The 21,416-nt window shown below is 43.7% G+C and overlaps 1 protein-coding gene across 14 annotated transcripts in view; it reads left to right on the top strand.

The window, feature by feature from the left end:
* Nucleotides 1–20,823, top strand: part of nfixb (nuclear factor I/Xb) — a 101,483-nt gene extending 80,660 nt beyond the window's left edge. For 5 of the 14 annotated variants that reach the window (XM_044029345.1, XM_044029344.1, XM_044029346.1 and 2 more), the window contains 6 exons: nt 887–961; nt 4,804–4,932; nt 8,093–8,262; nt 10,073–10,220; nt 12,369–12,457; nt 16,049–20,823. In XM_044029345.1, the coding sequence (XP_043885280.1) occupies nt 887–961; nt 4,804–4,932; nt 8,093–8,262; nt 10,073–10,220; nt 12,369–12,457; nt 16,049–16,063 (626 nt within the window). In that variant the 3' untranslated portion in view covers nt 16,064–20,823. The remainder of the gene's footprint in view (nt 1–886; nt 962–4,803; nt 4,933–8,092; nt 8,263–10,072; nt 10,221–12,368; nt 12,458–16,048) is intronic. The other 9 variants (XM_044029350.1, XM_044029347.1, XM_044029357.1 and 6 more) reach the window with 7 other exon arrangements.
* The last annotated feature ends 593 nt before the right edge of the window (nt 20,824–21,416 follow it).

Genomic DNA, 21,416 nt, shown 5'->3' with positions numbered 1-21,416 from the left:
CTTTTCCACACTCCTGCCTGAACTCTGTCCCACCATCACCAAAGTTCAAACTGGTGCCTCCATCTAAATGTATCTTCTCCTCACACCTACCTCAAAAAACTTGTGGAGGACACAGTTTTAGACACTCGTACCTAGGATTTTAATTTTAACCGATAATATTCCAAGCTATCATATTGAATGTCACTAGTTTCCCTAGATTCAAGAAAAAATAGAAAACAAAAAATAATGTAGTTGAAAAATGTAGATATAACAGAGCCATAGCTTTAGCCATGTCTATAATATTATGAGTATATGTTGACTTAAATTTCACACACCTCACTCAATGACAAATACATAACAATACCTGCCAAATGAGACTTGGATAAATATTATATTACTCTATCTCTGGTTATTTTCAACACCATCACTATAATCCCAGAATAAATTTTTATAGTTTTTGTCATAGCTAAATGGTATTAAGTGCCATCCACCAAATGCCTGCAGACACTGGGAATGTAGATACCAGGATGCATCAAGGTTTAAATGCTAGTTTACGGCATCCGGAATTAAGGCTTTATATTGGTGTTTCTATTGCATTAACCACTAAATGTGGGCTTATCCTCTGGACATGTTCCCTCTTTATTCTATCGCACATCTCCAAGAAACTAATAACCACCACCCTCACCCTTGAGCCCTCACTCCCAAATCTCACGGCCTAATATTCCCTCATTCTCAATCCATAATTTATAGTTCACATAATTATGTGTCAGTTGTCAGCCATTCACAACCTCCTTCATACACAAATGTTCACTCTTACTTCCTACTTCTCTCTCTCTCTCTCTCCCCCTCTCCCCCTCTCTCTCTCTCCTGCTATCACATTGTTAACAATACCCTTCTCCACTTTCAGTGCAGCACCATTTGGCGAGTGTGCAGGAGAGGAAGATAAAACATGAAAATGATGGCGTGCAGTTTCCTTACCATGGTTAGAACATTGATTACACTCACATATTTTCTATTTACCAACATTTATGAAGCTCAGTCATTCTTCTCTGTGTGTGTATGTGTGTGTTTGTTTGTCTGTATGACAAAGACCGTGTACACAAAAATGGGGCTTTACTTGGTGTCGTTGCTGCCAATCAGTTTGGTTTATTAAAATGTAATTTCCTGTGATCTACAGTAGCATATTTTTCCATGGAGTTTTCATTTCAGGCTTTATTTTCGGTGTGGAACATGGTGCTACACCTTTGAAGTCAGTTTGTCCCAGTTGCACTTTAACCGACAAACCGTTGCACATGCTGTATATTGTACACACACAGACACCACGGCACACAGGAGCTCACACACTTCCAACCTACCCTCATGTGCAGACATTCACACATTGAAACACACACGCTTATCATGCTCCCCACCCCTGCAGGTGTTCAGGTGCCTGCCTTGCCACCATCCCTCTTTCACTCCATCCCTCCCATGCGCCAAATCCCCCATTAAGATGCTTACCGTCTGTGGATCAGAGGTGTAAAACCCTTCCTCCTGCTCCCAAGCTCTCCTTTCAGCCCTCCATCCCTGTCTCCCTTCTGTCTAATTGAAAACATGTACAGCGGGACGGACCCTGGGGAAGAAGAAAACATGTCAAAGGAGAGAGGGAGGAGAGACGAGCAGATAGGAAGCAAGTGGATGGGAGGTGAGAGAGGGAAAGGGGGAGAGAGGAAGACTTAAATGGTGACAGCTAATGAGAGAGAAAGGTTGTCAGGATGTGAACTGAAGGAGCCAAGGACCTTGGTTGGGTCTTGCCCCAGTCTGCTCTCGCTGGAAACTCGGCGGCTGCTCTCCTGCTCCTGCTCCACTTAGCTGTAAATGTAATTAAGAGGCTGCTCATCAGAGCCATTACAGAGGCTGCTACTCGCCTTAGTGCACTACAGCCTTCTCTCCCATCAACACTCTCTCTCTCTCTCTCGATGTGTGCCTCCCCCTTACTCTCCACAGTGCAGCGCATAGCCTTGTACACCTCCTAATGAGTTTGGCAAACAGAGGTGTAGAATAGTGTGCAAATCTGGACCCTTTTACCAATTAATTTACAGAAACCAAGTGAAAAATCTAGGAGCCAAAAACGTTTTGTAATTATCTGTCCCTTTTTAATGTTGTGTGGGTTTAAAAATAATTTTAAACAGTAGCTAGAGTGAAACACATTTCACACTTGAGAGACCAAGGCAAAAAGAGAGACTGATGGGAATGGCAGAGCAAAGATTTTGGTACAGTGTGTGTGTTCCATTTTTCCAAAGGATCCCACCTGCCACAGGCAAAGCTCATCTGGGAATTCCTGTCCAGGTTGGGGGTACTTAAACAATTGAACACAAAAAAAAAAACCCAGAAAGCACACAGGTGTGTCGCACCGTCTGTCCACAGCGCCATCTACTCCCCCTGACTTCCTCCGTTACCAACCGAGCACTCACACATACACACACACACACACACAAGTATGGAGACGCATTCATACATATGAATCACACAAGCACAGTTACATTCAGATACACACCACGGATTTCTGCACACATATCACACAGCCCACACACACACACACACAGGCACAGCTGAAGCGTGGTCCCAGATGGTGTTTCCGTGTGTGTGTAGCCTTGGGATCTGTGAGGATGCTGGAGACATCTGCTCCACAGGGGCTAGGAGAGGGGTGGGGGGGAGGTTAGAGGAGGCAAATGAAACGGCCATGATTTCTTATTAGTTCCAATGACACTGAAAATTTCCCGAGACACCAGAGACTTGTGGTGGTAGGGACCTTGTTTGGTGTGCTGATTTAAATGTTACAGGCCCTTAGAGGGATGTGGCTGGACTCACATGTGTGTTTGAAATCACTGGAGAGAGGAGATTTCCCTGAATTTGCTTCATTTGTTTAAACCACTATCTCCTGTGCTTTCTGTGTGTGTCTGTGTATGTGTTTGTGTGTGTTGTGCCTCTCTGTGTGTGTGTGTGTGTGTGGACTTCAGAGGCGCATCTGGTGGCAGGCCTGTTAGTGCAAAGAGACAGAAGGGTCATCATGGGAGCGCTTGATTGGTTGCCAGTGAAATACTAACGCTTGCCAGGAAGGGAAACAGTGCAGTTGTGGCACATACACACACGCACGCGACAGCCAGATTAGACCATTTCACAGTTTCTGGAATAAAGAAATGGTGTTCACATCACCTTTAGAGTAACCGTGCTAGAACCTGTTGTGTGCACTGTTGCCTTTACTTGATCTCTCTGTTTCCTTTTTGTATTTGAGTTTTCAAGAGAACTTCCAAATCAAACGGACATAATTGCCTCTATCTATACCACATAACTCCTAAATCTGTAAGGTTCGGATTTGTTCCAAAATCTCATTCTTTCTCAGCTCACCCCTCTAGGCGCCTTTCCTTTTTGAGGTCTCTGGAGACGGCTTCTATTTCCAGTGACAGTGTCATAGCAATCACTGCTAACTGTTGGTGTCAGAAGTGGGATAAGGGTGGTGTTCATGCTTGGAATTTGTCTGACAGTACAATACGCCCCCAGACTCCCGCTATAGTGGGGGGAGAAAGAGGGAAAAAAAAAAAAGAAGAAGAAATATATGTCTCCAAAGACATAAATGGTTCACACATATTTACTCCCACCTGCTTGAGACTTAACTCTTTCACACAGGGAGGGAATGTTTTACACGCCCCCACACTCCCATAGACTTTCACACGTCTCCAGCTGGAGAATTGAGGAGCAGTTGTATTTAATGCCTTCTTTGATGCGGAAGGACTTCAGAAATAGACTTCAAAACAACAGTCTAAAAAAAAAAAAAAGTTCAGAATCGGAACATTATCACATCACTTAGGAGGATTAGAGGAAAACTCACTGACGACGAAAATGTGCCGATTAGTCGCTTAAATGAGAAGGCATGGTAAGGGTCTTTGTGTTTCTGTGTCTGAACATGTGCTTTTGCTTTCGAGTGCGTTCAGCCATCGTGCGATTGTGTGCGAGCGAGAGATAACGGCCATATTTAATATCTTATGACATTCCAATTTCATACATGTCATTACAGCAATGCATCGAAAAATAAAACCCAGGACACTACTGCATTTTTCACAGGTTCTGCTTTGCTCTCTCGCTCCCTTGCATATTTTTATGTATCCCACATTCTTCTCGCCTCTCTCGCTCTCACTCTTTCTCCCTCTGTCTACTCTCTCTTTCCGTCTGCTTGTCTTTCGCACTCAACAGCTGCCGTTTCCATACTGTACAGTGTGCTATTTCTGAATGAAGCCTTCTTCTCATGCAGCCAGCCTGTGAGCTTTGCCGAAGCCAGACCACAACTAGCTGACTGTGGCTGTATGGTGGCCATGCTCATGTACGGAGAGAGCTTGGAGTTGGCACCTGAAAGAGAGAGAGAGAGAGATGAGACAGAGATGACACAGAAGAGTTTATTCTAACTACAGATGTGCTTTGGCTCTGAAATAAATGACAGATCCAGATTGGCTTTACCTGTTGTTCAACTTTTTTTTGTTTTGTTTTTAGGGTATGAAATATTGCTTGGTTGCAAAACATCACAATTACAGTCAAGGTTTCTTGGGTCTCTCTGACGGACTCATTGAAACTGTTAGGAGTGAATGACATCCAAAAGGACAGGAAACAAAGCACTGCCATCAACCAGTAAAGATATTAAATCGAATCAGAAAAGAATTATTGTTCAAGTCCCCTTCAGTTTTTTTTTCAGTGTAGCCAATTAAAGAAGCAACATTTTGTTGATTAAAACCACATCTCTCTTTTCCACCCTCTTCCCCCACTTTTTTTGTTGATCCCATATTTTTTTTTCGCCAGGACTGTCCTCGCCTGGTTCACTTAAGAAGCCGGGGAAGTTTGATTTCAACGCCCTGACTTCCCAGACGAGGTCCCCCCGCATGGCGTTCACACACCACCCGCTGCCTGTGCTGGCAGGAGTGAGACCAGGTGAGAGCCCTGCCATGTACCCAACAACGCCAACGCCGGTTTTTCCTAATCTGAAAAAGAGAGAGAAGGAAAGGGAGTGTCAAACTTGATCCAGTGTTGCCATACCTTTACCAAAAGCATCCCTGGAAACAAACTTAAATACCATTCTGCAGTCGTGTGCCTGAAAAGGAAAATGCTAAACATACTTTCTGAGAAAGCAAAAACAAATCTTTCCAATCCTACAGTTGCATCTGCTGAGAACCAATATGCCTGCAGAGTTTCACCTGTTCAGTGTTACTGCTGTCATCATGGCTTGGCATAAATTTCTCTCTCTCTCTCCCTCAGCATCTCTCCATCCATTCATTTTTACCATCATGTTTGTGCCCGTTTGTTTTAATATTGTCATTGCATGGTAGCATTGCTGATTGTCCTTTTTGTGACTGATTTAACTCTCATCTTACTGCTTTGTTGTCATGTTGTCTGCAGACAGCTCTTGCATTTAAACTGAGAAACTCAGCTGGTATTTTAATTTACCAGCTGAGGAGTGATCAGACCAGTCAGTGGTTTAATTTACGGTATTACTGGACCAAATACTTTATGTTTCATACATTGGAGCAAAACATTATCTCTCGATGGTTAGACCAGCTGGTGTCCTTTAGTAAAATCCCCATGACAAATAAAAGTGATTTGAGGTAAGAACAAGACAACATCTCAAGGTCATCACTGGCTTTTTTGTGCCACATTGCTCTCATTTCTTGAGAATATAGAGCGATCGCAGGTATGAAAACGAGGAGGACAAAGTGGCATTGAGTGATACAGAATTTGAACCTATTTTGTTAAACTTCTCCATGAAGCCTGGAGCGTTTCCAACTTCTTGTTTCACACACTCGGAACAAGTTGTTCTCAGAAGAGCTTTTCGGTCCTATAGGATAACTGACATGGTTTCTCCATCTCTTGCATGAAAATTCCCAAAGGATCTAAAGTTTGCCAACAAGTCTCTGTTGGCTGGTCTCGGTTTTCAGGAGGAATAAATATGTCGTCCTCTCTCTGTCTCTCCCTCCCATTCCATTTGCCTCTCAAAGGGATGGTTTGGTCCACAGCCAAACCAGACCTGCCATCTAAAGGTCATTTGAACTCATTGCCCTCCGTGTTGACACGTATTGAATTTTACTTGCAGAGCTCCCTGTAGTATATTTAGAAAATTTAGTCCAGGCCGGATCTCACACCATTAAAGCGTGCGGTTTATCTGCACGGAGCACTCCTACACCCCCCACGAGAATCCAAAACACCGGATAGAATGTTAGCATTTCAATTGATTTCAAAGAATTAGCTTTTCTGTTTTGTACAAGAGGTGCGAGGGAAAAGATCAGGTTTCTGTGTTTCCCCCACTAACTTCTGTCACTCTCCCAACGGTGTGTGTGGACAGTTGGCTAAGAGGTTTTCATGTAATAGAGAGGCTTTAATGAGACCGTGTTTAGAGATTGTGTATGGGTGCGTCTGCGCACATACACACATGCGCGCGTGTGTAAATTTACACTCTTGTGGAGGACTCTCTGTGCTAAAATGGCTGCCGTCCAAATGGAATGTCCCTCGGAGGCCTTGGTTCTATAAAGAGACTGAAGGATGATGGGAGGGAAGGCGAGAGAGAGAGGCAGATGAAAAGAGAAATGGGGGTAGACACAGAAAGAGGGAAGACGGGTAGAAATAACAGCGTGCCTTGGATAAACTGGAACTGTTGGTTCTTGTTGTAAAGGTCTAGTAAGTGCTGGTGAGAGAAGTGGATGGTTTATGTGCCACCTTTTTGGCACAGGTCTGATGTGGAGACCTGCCAGGGTGACTGGTATCTGACTATTGCTAGTCTGGAGATTGTGGCAGCAGTTTTACATACACACACACACACACACACAGACACACACACACAGTCCCAGCTATTCTTCTTAGGACACAGCGTTGACTTCCATTAAGTTGGACAGCCTAAACAAAGCGTTACTCTAACCTTAATCCTAACCAGATAATGCCTACACGCTAACCTTAACCTAACCACAATTCAGCTCTTAGCCCTCAACTTAACCAGCTCCTCAGAAATGAAGTTCTGCCTCATTAGGACCAGGTTTTGGTCCTTAAGAAGTAACAAATATGAATACACAGAGAGAGAGAGCGAGAGAGAGAGAGAGAGTGAATGCACATGCACTCAAAACACGAGAACACCAATACAGAAAAAAAACAAAACTTGGTGTAAACAGCCACTTGCACTCTTTGTTAGTATAGTATACACGAGAGATTTTAGGTGACAGACATAATCACAGATGCTTGTTCGCCCGGCTCCCCTCACCTAGCAGCTTGCCTCTTTAGTTCAGTGAGCCAAATTGCCAAAGCCTTACAATCTCAGCAGACAGGACAGACATTGGAGTTGCGTGCGTGTGTGTGTTTGGCTGGCTGGCTGATTAATGTCTCCGGGAGGTGTTTTGTGCTGGACTGGGAGCAGAGGGGAGATTCTCTCTCTCTCCCTCTCTCAAGCTTCAGACTACAACGCCGAGCCACACAGCAAGGATATGCTGCTGATTGATTACACATCACCAACGAGCTATAAAATAAAACGAGACAAATCCAGTGTGTGTGTGTGTGTGTGGCTATCATACTCCTGTAGCATAAGTGTCTTTGAAATGGACAAGGAGCAGAAGGCAGCAAATCCAGCACAGTAAAGTCTGTGCATTTTTTGGGTTGCCAGGCCAGAGGTACAGAGAAATCTAATGGACTGATTTCTACATTTATAAAAATGAGTGGGAGCAGATGTTGCCCTCTACCCGAGGATAATGCCAGTCATTTGTAAGCAGAAACAGCTTCAGTCAGTCAACCGCGAGAGAATGTCACAGCTAGTTTCTGTTCTGACAACAACAGGCCTAAGTGGCAACCTGGTCTTTGACGCCAGCTGTGTCGGCGCTTTGTCAAAACATATGCGTGTCTTATATACTGTCATAGTTTTGCATGTTAATGGACTGGTGAGCAGTGTGTGGGGCATTCTGTGTGCTAAATATGTGTTCTGTGTTTGAATGAAAAGTAGAATACACTCGTATGACCTGAGACTCATTGTGTTTTTCATGCTTCTGGTCTCGCATCTTCTCACTATCCTCCTCCTCCTCTTCTTCTTCTTTCCCATCCCTCTGTTCACTTCTCTCCCCAGGGAGTCCCCGTGCCTCAGCCTCAGCCCTGCACTTCCCCTCTTCCTCAATCATCCAGCAGTCCAGCCCATACTTCACCCACCCCACCATACGCTACCATCACCACCAGGACCCACTTAAGGAGTTTGTGCAGTTTGTGTGCACCGACGGCACAGGACAGCCCAGCGCACAGGTAAGTGATCTGTGGACTCGGCAAAGTGTGGTGATTTGAAATGCAAACCTACTTAAAATAAATGTGAACACTGGTTAGAAGTCAATTTGGTTAAAGTAGCAACACAAGATATATAAAAAAAGGAAATAGTGGTGTTTTAATCAGGTGAAGCTACTTCATCATTATTAAAAGAAAAGTGTTTTACAACCACATGCATTGACAGGAGGAGGCTGCCAGATGTGCTGAAGCACAAGTAAAAACCCAAAGGGAGAGAAAAGGGTCGAGCAAGTTTGATTCAGCAGCAGCATTACTTAAATAATAATAATGCTTTCTCTCACAGTAGGAAAAGACGAGTACTTGTCTTTCAGTTGTATTCAGGAAGAAAATGTTAAGGCACATTGGTGTTAAGGAATGTTTGGTAACTGACAGAAGATTTACTATCAGGGCGACTGCAAATGCATGGGAGGCCTGTAGAGGATTTGTAGACAGATCAAGATCAGGAGTGTTTGGAGAGTCGGGCGTTCATGGAAGCAACATGAAGCAGACTTTTAAGACACAACAGGCCCCCCTCATTGACCTAATGCCATTTCAAGCAGCAGTGTTTCAGGTATGGTGTTCTATTAAAGGACACAGTTCCTACCCATGTTCTCTGTGGAATGCACAGGAGGAGTAATAGTAGATATCTGTACAGTTTATTACTAAAACACACCATTATGACAAATGGCTTCTTAAAGACACCGTGTCTGATGAAGCTGTGGAAGCTGGTGAATGGTTGTGGGTCAGGTGCAGGCTGTGTAAACTGCTGTGCAGAGGCGAGTGTTTGTTCCGTGGACATTTCATATGGTGTCACAGGCCTAAATCATTGAGAGCGGGATGTTGTGACTTACCAAACATGCCCGCATTCATCCTGAAAGCTAGAGTTTCCAAACATCAAAAACTAGGCATGATATACAGCCGATTGTCCGCTGACGTGATGTCGGAACTGTTTTGACACATGTAGTGAGATGCAGGCTCCTGGTTGTACTGTCATCATGGCCACCTGAGCGACTTTAAAAAGCCCTTATCAAACCCCCCTTTTTTTTTACGACTTATTTTTCCTTTGTTTTCATCACCTCACCCACCAAAGGCACATTGAAAATTGTGAAGCTGTCCCTGCACAGACACTCACGGCACACACCCTTCCCTCTGCTGATTTTCTGTTTTCTTTTTTAAATTCTTACATTGCACAATAACAATGTTCCCCGTGAGAGCTACCATTTCTCTTTCATTTGAAAATGTTCATCACCACCACCCCCCAGACTGTCTGATATTTGTGTGTTTTAGTGTGTGCCTTTTGTAATCTTCTGTGTCCTTGTGTGCGCAAGTGCCGCATTTTAAACCGAGTTCACACTACACAACTTTCAGAGTCGTAGGATTGCCGCTGTGAATTCACACGCGCGACTGTCGACGGGGTCACACACTTTTACAGATGAAGAGGCTATAACCACTGTCTGTGATCGCTGTCATGTGTTTTCTGATGTATCGTTTCTTGTTTTCCTTTGACTTCTTCTCTTTGAACCCCTGTGTTGGTGTTGTGTTCCTGTTCCGGTTCAGCTGCTGTCACCCCCAAATTGGTCTTTAAGTGGCTGGGGTGTCTTGAGCTGTGTATTTGAATATTTCACACTTATTGACTGCCAGTCTCGAGCCCATCCGATCGGCAAGCGGATCGTCGGTTTGAAAATCGTGTAGTGTGAACTAGGTATTCTTTCTGTGTATGTGTCTGGGTCCCTGCTGTGCACTGTATATACTCGGGGTGTGTCCTGCTCACCCTGTCTGTATGGTCCATCTGCAGCCTAATGGAGGTGGCCAAAGCAAAATGCCGGGCTCCTTCCTGCTGCCCCCGCCACCCCCGGTGGCACGCCCTGTGCCCCTCCCCATGCCCGACTCTAAAACCATCAGCACGCCCACTGACGGCGGACTCAGCTCACCCGCATCTCCGTGTAAGTCACTCCCCTCCACAAACCCCCACAAGTGCCCCAGTCTCCCCACTTCTCATAGAGGCAAAAACCAGGTTTAGACTCCAGTAGGTTAATCAGAATTGTTAGATGGCAACTTTTCGAATCACTACTCCATGAAGTCTGTTGTGCTAGAGCAAATATAGTCATCATAGAAGACCTTATATACAGTATATGTGCAGTGCTGCTACACTGGATCTTTTGTCTGTGATCTTGTAGTACTACTACTACTACTGACAAAGCACAGATCTGGGACTTCTACAATGACTAGTGCTGTATATTTTCATAGCTTAGCTGGCCATCTGCTTCCAGTAAGGTTGCAGTGCGTTCAATCAAACACTTACGAACTGTACTGTATCAGCGAGATCCAATTCTGACAAGGCCACGCCTTTGCCAAACCAGAGATCGTCTGTCCAGTTCTTCTGTATCTTTTGCTCTCACCTGCTCTGACGTTCACTCTCCTTTACTTTCTCAGTTTCTTTGCAAGCTTTGTCAGCCTCTTTCCTCCTCCTTCCACAAAATCTTATATTCTCTTTATTTCCTCTCTCTCTCTCTCTCTCTCTCTCTCTCTCTCTCTCTCTCCGGTGTTGGGTTTCCTGCGAGCACCACAAGAGGCAGCGTAGACTCTCTCCCTTCTTTTTGATGTGTTATGTAGTTTGAGGGGAGCAGAGCAGTGCAGGGTGCTGTGCACATTGCCTCTGTAGCCGCAAGCCTTTGCTCAGTGCAGACTTTGCATGTCTGTGATAGGCAATACAATCTTCCCCCTTCTCTCATTTCTTTTTTACTTTGTTCCTTTTCTTTATTTGATATATTCTCATATCCTCCTTTCTTTGTTTCTTTCCCTTTTATTCCTCTGATTCTTTTTAAGGGAACAAAATTAGGGCAGTTGGCGTGGACTCCAAAAAAAAACAAAAAAAACCATCATGCCCCACTTTACTCACCCAATCCCCTCGCCACTTTCACACAAATCTCATAACAATTAAAAATTGAGAACAACAAAAAACATGGAAATCACAGGATAAAAAGAACAACCCAGTCTGTCTAAACATGAATGATAAGATATAATCAAACCTGCCTAATTAGTGCTTAGTGGGAGAGGAGTGTCATCTGGGAGCAGTGAGGGTTTGGTTGGTTCCACCCAGACAGGTGCAGTGCAAGAGTCGGGCCATGGGAGAGGCACGCCGAAAGGGGGCGCTGGACGGAGCAACCGGGGCACCTTCTCGTTCTTTTGTTTTGAATTCCCCCCCCCAAACCTTCCTGTCCTATCAACTTTTCTTTTCCTCCCCCTTCCGGACAAACATGTCACTTTATTATTTATTTATATGAACATCTATATAAATAAATATCATCATTTCCATCTGTATTTTTTTTGCAGTAGCTGTTATCACTGCGGTTACATATATATATATATATTGTTTTTTTTTTGCCACTCTCTAATTTTGTTTGATTCTCAGTAGATCGTAATTACACACACACACAGACATGCTACACACTCACGCTCACTTATGCATCAGTTTCCAGCCCTGTCACCCTTTCACTCTCACCCCCCACACATCCTCATTCCCTCACTTAGTCAGGTCATGCACAGCCAAAGTTCTACTCATGTTGGAGTCCAGTGAGCACAACTGCCCTAAATTTGATCCTCTAGTGTCACTGAGTGATGTCACTGTAGGCGAGATGCTCCTCCCACTGTGTTACATTTCAGCGGAGCACAGGTGACAACTAGAGGTCCTCCATTGGCCCAAAGTTACAGTCCACACTGAGTCCTCTGATGTTTTCAATTGTGACGTTGCAATTATATTATCAAGCACCTGTAAATAATAGCAGTTGTATTTGCTAGAAATACCTTCTTCATGTCAGCACTAATCACGCACGACTGTACACACCCCCTTGTTAACCCCAGACTAAATAGTTAAGTGATAAATAAACATGCCTACGACATGGACAGATCACCTGACCCTTACCGTCTTTCCTCAGTTATTTATTTGACAGTGATGCGTAGTCCTGTAGTGATTTAATATTATAGTAAACAAAATACATAGAGAGCGATGACGAGAGCATCAGACACTACTCTACAGTCAGTGTGTATATGTGTGTGTAAAAGGATGTACACACTTGTTTCTCTCTTTATAGCATACTCCACGCCAGGCTCCACAGCTCCCAACCGGTTTGTCAGCATCGGAACACGGGACAACTTTCTGAATATCCCCCAGCAGACTCAGGTACCCCACCAACCTCCCTCATTTAATAGACATCCACCCATCCACCACCACCTCCTCCTCCTCCTCCTCCTCCTCCTCTTCTGTTTTAATGTCTTTTCTTCTTTTTCCCCCCACCCCCTCATTACTCACTGCAAGCGTGACTGTACAGCACTGTATGTTGCTCAATCTCCCCACTGCACTGTTGATTTTGGCTTTACAGGGACAAGCATGACATTCAGAGCGAAGGCCATGATACAGAGGCACGTTTCAGACAATGGCTCTCCATTGGCAGAGCGCTTGAGCCCATGGCACCAGTGCTGAACAACTGTATTCATAATTATTCTTGTCAAAAAGTTGACATAACACATGTCGCCATCCAGAACAGTATCCTGCATCAGTGTGCGAAATCTTGATTTCATTATTTTGACAACTCAGTCCCAACTCAGGCCTCGAACTTGCTCACTTTTTTTCCAGACTTTACAATCGTATCGCGCGGTATTATAAGGAGATGAGATCTGCTCAATTTTCAGAGAGACGTATTTATATTCTAGCTCGTTTGCTGTTGATTGAAGATAAGATGTTCACGCGTTAACATATACTTCTTCTGTGGAAAGTGGAAAAAAATAAAGCTGACATGAGACCACGTGATGCAGCTGGAATTCAATTCAGTTTTATTTGTACAGTGCAAAAATCAAAGCATGCATTATCTCAAGGTTGAGACCTCACAATATTTTCGAGAGAAACTCCACAGTTCCCACAATAAGCAAGCACTTAATGTCAGTGGAAAGACAGAAAAGGCTTTTAAGTAAACGTTGCATTTTCAATGTCTCGGTCATGTGTCAAAACAATTACGAGGGTGCGATTACAACAGTGCGTGGGTTCATTTACATGTTGACAGAAACCAAGTGAGTCTGAATTGAGTTAAATGTAGAAGTGAGGCTGTTAAGGTCAACATCTCAGCGTAATGACATTATCTGTGCCAAGCATCGGCTCAGATGAACGGTTGATGGAAATCCTAAGTCAGGGGCAGGTGGATAATAAACATGAACTCAAATTCATTTCTGTGTTTTCCAGGCTGATGTGACACATTAGAGAATGAGCGTTTACATGATTTATGGTTGAGATTAAGGTTGACGGTTGATAAATGAGCTGCAGTGACCCTCGTCCTCGGCTCTGTGCTTCAAGGTTTATGAGAGGGTTGGTTTATTTGTGCTATCATTCATCCTGCTGCAAAACACTTCCAGTAATATCACTGACTACAAGTATTCACGTGTGAGTAATGCAATATTTAATTTAATAGCCTACATATAACTGTCCTACCTACATAGTAGGACTAAGTAAGGAAGAAATCTTTAGTGTTGAAATATTACAAACTAAATAGACATACTCTTGACCACGACATCCTAAAAAAAAAAAAACTAAATGTAAAATGTTTTTTAATCTGAATTATATTTGCCATGTTACACACTGCTGTGTATGAAATGCTGCCAGGTTTACATCATAACGGACCTGTGTAAAAAGTTAAGTTTTAAACGCGTATTGTGAATGATTTGTTTGCAAACGTTCCCTCCTGCATTGACACAAAATGTTGCCCATGTATCAAGGCCTTCACTCTGCGCCACAGTAGTTTCCCCACAGTGAATATAAGCAGTGCCAGTTAGTTTCAGCTCCAGCAGTGTTGATTTATCTCTGCTAGGCCCCACAGTGTGTACCAGTGCAGCGGGTGAGGCCAGTAGTGCACTACATTGTGGTTTCAGCTTTGGCTGTGCTCTGCCACTGGGATGCAGTGTCTTGGGCGTCCTCCATCACCAACACAACTTTTCTCATTAGGGGCTAACCGCACCTGCCTGCAGCCAACTCGGCTCTCCTGTCCTCCCCACACATGGAAACAATCTGCATTCCTCCTCTGCACAGCTCTGCTCGGCTGCCCCCTCCATACATCAGCAGCCCACCCTCTCTCTGTTTATGCCTCTCTGCTCCTGCTGCTCCCTCTAGTATTTTCAAGCTCCCCACCTGCACCAATCTCCCACAGATGTAGCCCTGGCACAGAGGGGACATCGGCACACCGTCCAAATGTGTGTCGATGCCTGCCTGCACACACACACACACACACACTCACACTCGCTCTTACACTCTTCAGCTCTGTGCCAGAACTCTTGTCCCTCATTTTCCTCCCCTAAAAAAACAACAGGGCTTTTACCACAGCTTACATCTGTTCATAGCACTTATTATCTCCTGCGGCTGCTTATCAAACACGATTGGAAAAATGTCCACTCGGACCATTTCTGCTGACTGACTTTACGGCATGCGTAGCGAGAACCTGGGCACTGGTATCAAATACTTCCCGTTAGCTGAGCCTAGTAGGTCAGTAACAGCCACGGCCAGAGTGAGTAACGGAGGTCTCTGCCTTTCCTGCTGTTCTCTGGCATATGGGGAAGTTTAGACGATGGCCCTGCCAGCCCGCCTCGTCGTCTGCTCGCCAACTAGCCAAGACGGAGCGAGGGAGTCTTCCCACTCTTGTCGGCGCATGAAGCCGAGAAAAGCTGGAGAGAGGAGCTCTCTAGTGGCGAGAACTCAGCTATGCAGGAACAGCGAGGGAGACGGGGGGAGCATGTATGAGAAAAGAAAGTAAGAGGGACGGAGAGAAAGGGAGGGAAAAAAGAGAGAGGGAGTTAGTTGAAGCTCGCTGCACTCCACAGTCACGTCCCGACTGTCTGGTTGCCAGCAGCAACCAGACATGATGTCATAGGCAGTTGAACTTGGACTTGAAGGGGGGTTTGGGGGTCACTTTCCACTGCCAAGGATTACATTGGGAGAGCTGGAGTCAGAGGGGGAGAGGAAAAGAGAGGGGGTTTCAGGAAAGTTGGAGCCAGGGAGGAGGAGTTATCTACCAACAACATAGTATCATGGGTAGGAAAGGAGTTGGCGGAGGATAGACAGGTTTACGGGGTTAAAGCTTCCTCTGAGTTTGCTCTAATGGGGGACAACAGAATGTTTGAAGATAGGGTGATTTGCCATTCTTTCCGGGCCGAGGCCTGTGGAATGTCAGAGGCAGCCTCCACTCTGTCCTCTTATCACACAGAGAAACTGGAGCCCTGGAGTAGCTCGTCTCAATAGCTTCACAGTGAAGCCTGAGACCACTCTGGCCCACAGAACAGAGGTGTATTAGAAGGATCACTTTACATGTAAACTGGCAGCACATGACAGGGCAGTTAGAGTTTTGTGTTTGCTCACTGAAAGTACAAAAACTACAGCTCTGCTCATATTTGTAGCCCTATACTCCAACTGAGGTTTTATTAACAAGTAAAAAAAAAAACCTAAAAACAGCAAGTAGTAAATTTGAGGTCGTCATTTTTCAACATGCTATGGGACAGCCAAACTCAGAACTCGCACATGGAGAAGAAATTTGTTTTAGGGGGCCACCTAGTGGATGAAAGATTGCACCTACTTGTGGTTCCCAAGTCATTTTGCCTGTGAAGTTTTAAGTGTTTCTAGCTCAGAATGTCTTTTAACCAGATTTAAAACATGTTTTCTGGTTTATACCTCTAGCTCCAGACTGTGCATAAATCTGCTGATGTTTAATAATGTTCTCTTTTCCTCTCTCCTCCACAGTCCTGGTTCCTCTGACAAGGCCTCTCTGAATCAACAGCTAAAATTGTGTCACGAAAATTGGAAAGTTAAAATAAAAAAAAAACAGACACATCCCTGCTGATTACGAACAGACTGCTGGCACTAAAAAGGTCTTTCTCTCTCACCACCAACACTATTCAAAGTACTTCTACAGAACCCAACAAACCTACCCGGCCCCAACCCAATACAATTTGGACAGGAGCGTTTCGTCCCCCTTAATCCAGGAGGCTTCACTGAGATTGAGTGGACAGACTCAGAATGCAAGGAGGAAGAGGAAGATGAGAAACTGTCTCTCACACCATGAAATGTCAGAAAGGAAATGCAATATGGTAACCTGACAAATGACCAATTATACATTTTGTTTATTTTTTTAAATGCTTTTTTTTTTTTTCTTTTTGATTTAAAATGTTTTTGTCTCCACAATGAAACTCCATGCATTGGCTGGGAGATCCAAAAAAAGAACAGGAAACAAGGAAGTCGGTTAAAATGATTTCCACCCAAATTGCGTCCCTCCATTATCTTTGTATTGCTCCACTCGCCCCGTCCTCCACCTCCATGATCCTCCGACTCACACTTCCTCCCGGCTCACCTTGAGCTCAGTGCTACTCGGGGCCTAGACTGAAACCCCAGCCTCATGCCTGCGTGTCACCACACTCTGCCGCTTCATTCGCTCAGCCCTGGAGCCTCTTTCATTTCCGATTGGCCAATCATGGTGACACCATCCAATGGTGTGACAAATATGCACTAAGTGGCTGGTCTATGTTTACCTGTCAAAGTATCAGGGCGTCCTGCTGTGGGAGAAGTGATAGCCATGAGGCGAGTGCGAGCGAGTGAACACACGACAGACAGTCATAACACTAACTCTGCATGTGCTCTTTCGTCCCCTCACCTATGCACTATTAATTTTTTTATAAGGGATGAACAGTATTGCACGTCAAAGGTCAGATGAGCGATTAGTGGAGTGAAACAAGTCTGACTGCCACTGCATGGATGTGGCTGTGTTAAGTCTAGGCCCTGAAGCACGCACACACACACACACACACACACACACACACACACACACACACACACATACGCTTGCATGCAGCAGATTTCTCTCCAGGGGAGTCTGTCACACAACCACTCACAAGATCATCTTCATAGACATGAAATGAAATGTGCAGGAATGCTCACACAGCATTAAACAGATTCATATTATTCGCTTTCATTTTGTTTGTAGGTGTTTTCTCTTCTCTTTTCTTATTTTTTTTTTTGCCAGATTTGGTTTTGGTTTTGTCTCACTTGGATTGTTTTCACCTTCTCTTGCATGGCATCATTTTTTTTTCCTTTAGTTTGCAGTAACACATTAAGTATCATGCTTGGATTTCAGCTTAACGGATTTCAAAGGAAACGGGATCAGCAGTTTCTCAAATCTCTCTCGTATGGACAGCACAGTAACCGCAGCTCATCACGTGCATCCCTTGCATTGCTTCACCTCGTAGCCCGTAATCTAGTCACAGGAAAACCCGAAGGAACACACACTCACACACTCACATAAAAGTACACTAACACCACCAACAACCTGACATAAACTGATAAAGGGAAGCCTTTATATTTGGTTCTCCAAACTGCCTTTGTTAATGGTTTTTCATTCACTTAAAATTGTTTATTACTACCTTTTTATTATTTTCAACATGACACAATCCAACTAAAGCCGACCTCACAAAATAACTGGACTGCCCAGCTGTTGGTTCTGTTTTGCAGGGATAGTAAACCGGGCTGAGACCCTGTTCTCAGCCTCTCTAGTAACATTAGCTCTGTATGTACTAAAACCATATATCAAGACTATAACATTATATGAAAGTGCCTCTGTATTCCCTTCATGCAATTATTAATAAACTTGACTTCAGGTTCTCTTCCCACATATAAGCTAAAGCTACGGGAGTGGTAGCGTTGGTGCATGTGGAAACCATTGGCCTAGGACAGATCTTTATAGAGGACTGCAAACTTTTTTGTAAAGACAGAGAGAGAGATCTTATACATATATATATTTATGATATATGCTCCTTTTTAACTTTTACTACATGAGCTTGTTGGCAGTCTAGTTATTTTCTGAACTTTCACCGACCCCCGGCCACCCCCCCCCCCCACAAACCCGTTTCAGTAATATCACCTTACTGTTACCTGTACGAATCAAACGACACATGCCATCGCCATCTGCAGAGCAGCATTATAATACCTAGATGAACATGTCAAATATCGACAGTAAGTTTGAAGAAAAAAAAAGTGTTTGTTTTTTGATGGAAAGTATTATTATTGAAAACTATGTGTCGATTGAGCCACGTGCAATGCATTGGGTAGATCATTGTGTTTGTCTGTTAGAGATTTTTAAGAAAGCTAAGAGAAAAGAGAAAAAAAAAATGTATTTGTTTTTAAGTCCATAAGCTCCGGGACTCTAAACTTAGAGGGCCATGAAAAATCCTAGTCTTTGTATGTTGGGGGTATTTGTTTTTATTTCCTTTTGTCTCTTTTTTAATGTTTTATGTGTAATCATTTGTTTATAAAAATGTGGGAGGGCTGAAGGAAAAAAAAAATCTACACAAACTTCAGAAAAAAAAAAAAAGTCTATCATCAAACGAAACCTGGTGCTTTAACACTATAAAGTACATTCAGAATTATTATAAATTAATGGTAATAAAAGATAACAGGCCATTTAGGAAACAGCATTATTCCTCTCTATTTGTATTCTTCTATTTGTATTGAGTGGGGGGAGAGGTTCCTAAACCGTAAGGTTGTGACACAAAAGGCATTTTGGTTCAACCTTTAGAAGAAGAAAAACACCCTATACTGTCAAACCCTAGACACTCTGATAACTCACCCATGCACTGCCTGAAACTCACCAGCAAAAACACCGAAAACCCAGTTGAACTCATTATCACAGCCATGTTAGCAGAAACACGTGAATGTGCTTCACGTCCACAAACCGCCCCGTGTCCGTCATCATCTCAATACATTCCTGACAGCTGGAAAGAGCTCAGCAGGTTGTGTTGAGACGGGTGAAGTGCAGGTGAAGACCTCGCGTCTCTTGCACACGTACACAGAAACCCGCCCAAATTGGTACCGTAAAGCTTTAAAATCGGGCGCAAAAATTGTTGAACCATTTATGAAACAGACAGCAAGGTGAGCCTCTCCCCTGTTCCACCCTCTCCTCTGTAAATGACTCTTTTAGTGCTTGTGCTGTAGTGTATAGTTTTCCAGCAGTTAAAGGTTGTCCCTTAAAAGTGCCTTTTGTTCACAGACTCCATTTTGTAATCCAGATCGCCCTCTTTTCCAAATGGCTCGGGGGTAGCAGGATGCCCCCGAGTGCTGCGAGGAGGGAAGACTCTTCAACCCCTCCTTCGGCACTCGGGGACAAATTATTCCTCCAGCTTGAATCCCCTCCATTGTACCTCCCCGACATTCTCTCTTCCTTTGCAAAAGCCTACATATGTGTATGTATACGGTCTATATATATGTATGTATACGTACATACATACATATATATAGTACAAAAGGAAACTGGTGTGAATTAGTTATTACTTTTTATTGATAAATAATGGAGAAAAAAAAAATGAAAAGGCAAAAAAACTTGTTCTCGTTCAACTCTTGCTTTTTCTTCCCCTCTGTCTCCGCTGTCTGTTTTCTCTTAGACACTGGAGTAGTCTGTAACTATGTGTCCACTCTCTCTCTCTCTCTCTCTCTCTCTCTCTCGCTCTCTCTATCTTGTCCTCTCCGCTGTTGAGAGGGTGAAAAAAAATATTGCTGAAAAAACTTTTTGTCTGAGCAGAATGCAGTTAGCTCACATGTTATTCTTGTCTGTATGCTTCACATTGTATTACCATACCCATCTTCTTCAGCTTCTCCATTCAACAGCTAATGTAAGTGAACTTATTACGCTGACGGGCTTTTGGGGGTGTCCTTGGGTGGGTTAGTAAGAGATGACAGGGGTTCAGGGTTTGGGTTGAAGAGGTTTACAGAGAAGATTAATGGGGTCCAGAGGGCTGGATGAACTGTTTTGGGATGTTGGAAATGGGCTGCTTGGACTAGGATAAGAGCTTGCTCTTTTGTTTTTGATATTTATTTTTGACTTTGTTTTATTTTTTGTTTCCTTTTTAATTTGGATTTCTTTTCATATTTTGCTATCAGGGTATGCTGTCATTTAGGCTCTCTTTTAGGATGCCTTGGACTGTAAATGAAAGCTATAAGCACCTTATAACCGGACGTGTGCTGCATGAGGCTGATAGAGGGGACGTTGCATTTCCAGGACACATCCATTCAAACCAATCATTGAAAGTGAATTGTGATCGTTCATGACAGGATTCACACGGTGACACTTTCAGCAGTATTAGCCATTTACAACGCACCAAGCCAGATAGCTAGAAGGCCAGCATGCACCTGATCTCTCAGATTTTTGAGGATTCAGGGATGACCCTCCATTTTTCTCCTCTCAACCACCTCATGCTGGACTGCTCCGTGTCTTTGTTCTGTTGTTTATTTTGTTCTTTATCTTCTTAAGAGTGTATGGTTATCGGTGTAATAGGCAGCACCCTAGGCCCCCTGACACCCAGCTCTTCTACGCCTCTGTCTACACCCTCATTGCAGCACCACTTCTTTGTGAGAACACCCCCAGAGCTCTAGGTGAAATGCATGTGTTAATTACAGTTTCTTTTCCATAAGAAGAAAAACACAGTTTGAGAAGAGCAGCACCTGATTGAATAAAAAGGATGTTCTTGACTGTACCATCTTGTTGTGCCGTGTCCTTTTTTTACAAACTGATGCCTGATTAACTTCAGCTCTGGAGATGCAGGATCTTCTGCATTAAAACACGGGGCAAACCTGACACGTAATAAACAACATGTTATAAAAACAGAAATGACTGCAGACTGTGAACAAACTGAACAGTGTGGTCTGATATCATACTGGATCGCAGGAGATATGAGTGTGTCAGACTAAAGGCTCCTCAAAAAGGGATTTACTGCATGTTTTAGTGCTTTAAATAATAACCACACCAAAAAGAATACCCTTTAAACAAATGTAATGATTACCTTTAAGGCTTGTAAGGGGATAGCTCTAGAATACATGGCTGAACTCTTGACCCCTTATGAGCCTAAATGGAACCTATGATCCTCCGGGAGGTCATTACCAGCCATTCATGAAGGTGACCAGGCTTTTGTGGCTCCCTCCCTCACTTGTGGAATCACCAACTCGTTGTCATTCTTTTAAGTCACTTACTGTTTCTTTTTACTGATTCTTTTATTGTTCACTGCATTTATCTGCTTACAATCTTTAAAGTGCATTGTGACTTCTTGCACTTTAAAATGACTAAACAAAG

This window comes from Solea senegalensis, linkage group LG6, assembly GCF_019176455.1.
Source record: "Solea senegalensis isolate Sse05_10M linkage group LG6, IFAPA_SoseM_1, whole genome shotgun sequence".
NCBI lineage: Eukaryota > Metazoa > Chordata > Actinopteri > Pleuronectiformes > Soleidae > Solea > Solea senegalensis.
The sequence above is the reverse complement of the archived record's forward strand: the minus strand, read 5'-3'. Positions and strand labels throughout refer to the sequence as shown.